The sequence below is a fragment of the Chrysemys picta genome, unplaced genomic scaffold, assembly GCF_011386835.1.
Source record: "Chrysemys picta bellii isolate R12L10 unplaced genomic scaffold, ASM1138683v2 scaf1829, whole genome shotgun sequence".
NCBI classification, from domain to species: domain Eukaryota; kingdom Metazoa; phylum Chordata; order Testudines; family Emydidae; genus Chrysemys; species Chrysemys picta.
The window spans coordinates 5,366-11,788 of record NW_027054534.1 but is presented as its reverse complement, the minus strand read 5'-3'; the positions used below and the strand labels follow the sequence as shown (position 1 = coordinate 11,788).

Sequence of the window (6,423 nt, the reverse complement as noted above, 5' to 3'; positions counted from 1 at the left end):
CTTCAGGGGAGCTCCTGCACTGGACCCAGGTGAACGAAGAAAGTTGCCACCTACCAAGCAAATATTAGAGGGAACTAAGGGAATTTACCAACAATAACCTGTTCCTGACCACCATGAGCCCTGCTCTTCCGTTGGCCAAACTCCCTTAAGGCAAACTTGCCTAAATCATTCACAACCCACCTGCTAAGAGCTTGTGCAGACACTATTCACTGGCTTCCAGGCATTTAAGCCTGGATAAAGTGACTACAAACCTCAGCAGCCATTCCACCATCACACACACAGACTATTTTCCCAATCAGTAATCTGCAGGAATTCCCTCTCTCATTCATTTACAGAGTCTGTTGGCAAGCTCTTGTGTCAAGCTCAGAGTTTTACAATCGTTATATCACCTTCCACTTACAGATTCAAAAGAATAAGTTTCTTCTGACAGAGGTTGTTCCCTTTAACACTGTGACACACTGATCACTGGCTTATATCTTCTTATTGAGAAACAGTCCATAATTTCATGCACACTCTGTATTATTTCTAGTGTATAACAGGGAGTGTTATTCAGTGTTTTTCCCATCTCTCCTGAGCCCAGGTCGCTCTGAATCACTCAGACTGCTGAATGGAGAGAGCCGGTGCGACGGGAGAGTTGAGATTTCCCTCCGTGGTGTGTGGAGCAGAGTACTGGATGACCAGTGGGACATGGACGATGCCAGCGTGGTGTGCAGGCAGCTCCAGTGTGGAGTTGCTGAGAAAGCTTATAACCCCCCTAAGTCTGAGCGAGGAACAGGCCCTGTGGGGCTGAGAAGGGTCCAGTGTGCAGGAAATGAGACTCATCTGACTCTCTGTGACAACTCCACATCTGAGACACCGAAGGCAGGAAATGCTGAGGACGTCGGGGTCGTTTGCTCAGGTGATTCATTTCCAAATCTCACAAACAGTTTCTGTTCAGTAAGAAAGTACATATTAACAGCTGGGATCTATCCCTGCAGGGAGCCGGCGGATCAGACTGGTGAATGGGGCAGGTCGCTGTGCCGGGAGAGTGGAGATTTATTACAATGGCAGCTGGGGGACAGTCTGTGATGATTCCTGGGATCTGTCAGACTCCAATGTTGTTTGCAAACAACTGGGATGTGGACATGCCATCGATGCAACTGTCTCTGCTCATTACGGGCAAGGATCCGGGGAGATCTGGCTGGATGATGTTAACTGCTCTGGGAATGAATCCGATCTCTGGGCATGTCCTTCCAGGGGCTGGGGCCAGCACAACTGCAGACACAAGGAGGATGCGGGAGTTCTCTGCTCAGGTCTGTTCTGTGAGTGCTCGTGAGCCGTGTTACCAGGGGATTTAATGGAGGGGGCAGATGTTTAAGATGATACTTGAAGGATCATCTTTCCCTGACTGTCTCTGCCTCCCTTTCCCTTGTGTAACTACCTACCAGGGTCACCATTAGAAAGTACTTAGCTCACATCCAGAGATATTGGAGATATTGCAAGATTTCCCTAATGTTAGAATGCTGCATCTCAGGTGTCTGAAGGAGACTGTATCATGGAAAGCAGTGACTGAAAGGGATGTAGGGTCCTAGTGGATAAATAACTGAACATGAGCTCCCAGTGCCATGTGTGGCAAAACGGGCTAATGTGAACCTTGGATGTATAAACTGGGGAGCAGTGAGTAGGAGGGAGGACTAAATTTTACTGTTGTGTATGGCACTGCTGAGATAGATACTGGAATACTGTGTCCAGTTCTGATATCCAGAAAAAATTGGAGAGGGAGCAGAGAAGAGCCACAAAAGTGATCTAATGGCTTTAATAAAAGCCTTACATTGAGAGATTTCAGATGCTGAATCTGTTTAGCTTATCAAAATGATCAAGAGGTGACTTGATTACAGTGTATAAGTTCCTTCACCAGGAGAACATACCACTTACTAAAGGGCTCTTTAATCTAATGGAGGAAGGCAGAGCAAGAGTCGATGGCTGGAAGCTGAAACCAGACAAATTCACATCAGAAATAAGGCCCAGGTTTTTAACAGGGAGGGTGATTAACCATCAGAATAAACTGCCAGGAAAATGATGCATTCTGCATCTCTTGAAATCTTCCTGTCTAGACCTGATGCCTTTCTGGAAGTGATGCTTAAATCAAACTCAAGTTATTAGGCTCTATGCAGCTGTTTTACAGAAGGTCAAACTATTTGATCTCATGATCCCTGTCACGCTGTCTGGAGTGGCTCATGGCTCTGAGTGCCCACCTCAGCGCAGATGGTGAGAAACAAGGCAACACCCCAAACTGGTGGTGTGTCTATAAGTAGATTTCACCAAGACAGTAACAGATGTTAACTCCTGGACCAATGTTCCCTCTAATTTTTTATATCCATGTGCGGAATTAATTTGGTTATGTGCACCAGTATAGAGGTGATGTGTGGTGGGGTTGGGGCTGAGGGGTTCGGAGCTCAGGGCTGGGGCAGAGAGTATGGGGGGATGAGGGCTCCATCTGGGGGTGTGGACTATGGGGTGGGGCCATGGATGAAGGGTTTGGGGTGCAGGCTGCCCTGGGGCTGCAGCAGGGAGAGAGGGCTCCCCCCAGCCATCTCTTGCTGCAGCAGCCTGGGGTCAGGGGAGAGGTGCCTCTTTCCCCACTGCAGTACCTCTGAGGCCAGGGGAGAGGCACCTTTCCTCTGCCATGACAGATCCACGGCTGGGGCCAGGGCCAGGGGAGAGGTGCCTGTCCCTGGCCGCAGCAGCTCCGGAGCTGGGGAAGAGGCTCCTCTCCAGTCCAGGCCCCTGTGGCTGTGTACCTATGCGGCCACTCTTCACACCCCAGTTCATTTCAGAATCAGATGATTTAAATTCCCTTTTTGTGCATTTCCTTCTAGAATTCACAGATCTGAGGCTGGTGAGCGACAGTGACTGTGCTGGGCGGCTGGAGGTTTTCTACAATGGGACGTGGGGCAGTGTTTGCTCCAATCGGATGTCTGGAGTCACCGCAGCAATTGTCTGCAAACAGCTGAACTGTGGAGACGGAGGATATATTGCAGGAGGCTCTGAATATGGAAAGGGTCCCACATGGCTGGACCATGTTGCATGCAGTGAGCAGCACAGCTCCCTCTGGCAGTGCCCATCAGAGCCCTGGGATCCAAAGTCATGTGATAACCGAGCAGAAGAGACCCATATTTCTTGCACTGGTAATTCTGAAACTACCTGCATGCACATGGACAGACACATGTATGTGATGTGTTCAATTAATTGAAGGGTTAGGATAGAACTTGCTGTTGTTCACATCTCAGCATAGGCAGATTTCAGTTCTCAACACAAGATACAAAGATATTTTCAAAATCTTTTATAGGAATAAGCATTTTTCTGATTAACAACAAACATGGAACTTAATCAGTTAATTATAAAAGAGGCCGGTGTTATACAGTGTGATAAGGTAGTGTGAGAGTGAAGAAAAGCCTCTCCCTAGAGACCGTGATTAGGCAGCTCTGTGGTTATTAATCCTTTGGGGATGAACAATCAGAGATGGGCCCAGGCTGTGCAGTTTGGATCGAGACTGGAATCTCCCACAACTCTGGATGCATGTCGGCCTGTGTGTCTGAGTAACAGCTGAATAGCAAATTAATTAGGTATTAAATGACCCAGAGTTCACATTTCAGTTCATACAGTGCTGAAATTAGGGGTTTAAAATACAGATAAATTCTACTCCCACATCACACACACAACCCAGTGCATTCACCTCGTTTTTTTCTCTCCCTAGGAAAAAAAGCGAAACCAACTCAGACCCTGTTTGCCGAATGCCCGAACTCTACAAGCTGCACAGGTATCTCTGCTTCTCTGTGTCTTACTTTTGTTCCCTAAGGACTTTCCCAGCTGTCTCAGTAACATGTGAGGTTTCTGCATTTCCAGACAGGGAGAAGTTACGTGTCGTGGGAGGAGAGGACGGATGCTCGGGGAGAGTGGAGGTTTGGTACCGTGGCTCCTGGGGAACAGTTTGTGATGACTCCTGGGACATGGCGGATGCTAACATTGTTTGTAAACAACTGGGCTGTGGATCTGCTGTATCTGCCCTGGGCGAGGCTGCATTCGGTGAGGGGACTGGTCCCATCTGGGTGGAGATATTGAATTGCAGAGGGACAGAGTCATCTCTCTGGGACTGTCCTGCCAAGCCCTGGGGTGAGAGCAACTGTGGTCATAAGGAAGATGCTGCCGTGAATTGCTCAGGTGAGTGACAGGAGATGTTTCTGCTACATGCTGTAATTTTCAGGGAGGAGGATGGACCAGCCCCTCCCCCCACTTTGGTCCGAGACCAGGCCCTCCCATCTCCTGTGTGCATGAGCATCCTGGATGTTGTGGGATGGATCCTTTCTCAGGTCAGATTGGCTCAGACATCAGCTCACAAATTCCCTGTATTTATCACAGGCCCCACTGTGCTGGTTTGTTACTAGTGTCCTCATTACTGCACAGAGCACAAGGGACTTGGGCCCAAAATCACTAACAAACAGGCCCTGTGCTGCTGTGAGCAAGTTTGTGGAGGTGACAGTTGGACAGTGCCCCCAGGGACTCTCAGAGGTGAGATTCTCCCTAGTAACAAACACATCATCTCCTCCTTTCTCCAGACTCCAACTCTCCTTCCTTTCCCTTTGCAGGTCTGACAGAAAGGACAGATTCTCTGAATACCTCAGTGTGATGCTCTGAACCTCAGGGGAACGCCCTACACCCCCATATTCATCTTTATAAAATGATTGTGTGGTATCCAATGCAAAGTTTGTCATGTTAGGTGTCTTTACAAGGCTCATGATGCAATGAGCATGGTTGTTATAGTGATGTTATAGTAATCGTTTCAGTAAGGTTATAATTTCATGTATATACTTATGAGGCTGAAAATGTATCCTCAGGGCTTAAAGCAAGCCCAGGCAAAAACTCTCCAAGAACAGAGAGGCAGTTCACACCTCATCAGGGCATGGATGGGACAAACCCAGCCCTGCCTCACAGGAACAATGGACACTGACTTAGGCAGCAACAAAAGAATCTATTAGACCCTCCAGGGAGTCACCCCCTTCCTTTGATTAGTTTGGGACTGGGAAGAGGTAATGCTCACCTGATCTGAAGTGGGGGGAGAGGGGGGCAAAGCCAAGAGGAAAGAAAGGACATGATAAAAAGGAGAGACGTTTTCCCATGCTCTCTCTCTCTTCCACCTACATCTACAGACACCACCACCACCAAGCGACTGAAACACTGATTAAAGGAGAGAACCTGAATGAAAAGTAACCAGCCAGCCTGTGGTGAGAAGCATCTAAGTTTGTAAGGACACTGAAAGTGTTAAGATCCGCTTAGAATGTGTTTTGCTTTTATTTCATTTGACCAAATCTGACTTGTTATGCTTTGACTTATAATCCCTTAAAATCGATCTGTATAGCTAATAAATCTGTTTGTTTATTCTACCTGAAGCAGTGCATTTGGTTTGAAGTGTGTCAGAGACTCCCCTTGGGAGAACAAGCCTGGTACATATCAATTTCTTTGTTAAATTGACAAACTCATATAAGCTTGCAGCGTCCAGCGGGCATAAGTGGACACTGCAAGACGGAGGTAACTAGGGTTGTGTCTGGGACCAGAGATATTGGTTAGTGTCATATGGTTGCACAATCCAATCAGCTTACGTGCCAGAGGCTGCGCGAGAACAGCCTAGGAGTGGGGGCTCTCACAGCAGAGCAGGGTAAGGCTGGCTCCCAGAGACAAGGATTGGAGAGGCCTAGCAGTTCACTAGTCCAGATAACACCAGAAGGGAATGTCACACCCAGATAAAACTTCCTCCTCCTCCCATCAAGGGTTAAATTTCCTTGGTGCTTGGGTCACAGAGGGAGGAGCTGCAAGCTGTAGCCTGAGGGAAGGAGCTGCTTTCCATGGCCTGTGAAATCTAGGGGCGAATGACACCCGAGTGAGAGCTGCAGGCCGTGCTGAGCAGGACGTGAGCTATTATGACTGGGAGTGGATGGGTCATTACACAAACTTAAAACTATTTCCCCAAGCTAATTTTTCCCCTACTGTTACTCAGATCTTTTTGTCAACTGTTTGAAATGGGCCCGATTACCACTACAAAAGTGATTTTTCCTCCTGCTGATAATAGCGCACTTTAATTGAATTGTCTCATTAGAATTGGTAAGGCAACCCACCATCTTTTCATGTACTCTGTATATATATCTTCCTACTGTATTTTCCACTCTCGGAATCTGATGAAGTGGGTTTTAGCCCACAAAAGTCTATGCTCAAATACATTTGTTAGTCTCTGAGGTGCCACAAGTACTCCTTGTTGTTTTTTTCTGATACAGACTAACATGGCTACCACTCTGAAACCTTTTAACACGGAGCAGCTATCTAATGCCCTTTCCATCTGACGTCCTGACCCAGAGTTAAATCACTGCAGATTCACCCTGTGAGCTTGTCATT

General features: G+C 47.6%; 1 protein-coding gene across 1 annotated transcript; it reads left to right on the top strand.

Annotated features, from left to right (window-relative positions):
• Nucleotides 1–551: 551 nt before the first annotated feature.
• Nucleotides 552–5,420, top strand: LOC135980098 (antigen WC1.1-like). The gene is made up of 6 exons (XM_065580168.1): nucleotides 552–898; nucleotides 978–1,292; nucleotides 2,859–3,167; nucleotides 3,737–3,799; nucleotides 3,886–4,200; nucleotides 4,626–5,420. Exons 1-6 carry the CDS (start codon nucleotides 688–690, stop codon nucleotides 4,664–4,666), a joined length of 1,254 nt encoding a protein of 417 aa, XP_065436240.1. The 5' UTR covers nucleotides 552–687; the 3' UTR covers nucleotides 4,667–5,420.
• The last annotated feature ends 1,003 nt before the right edge of the window (nucleotides 5,421–6,423 follow it).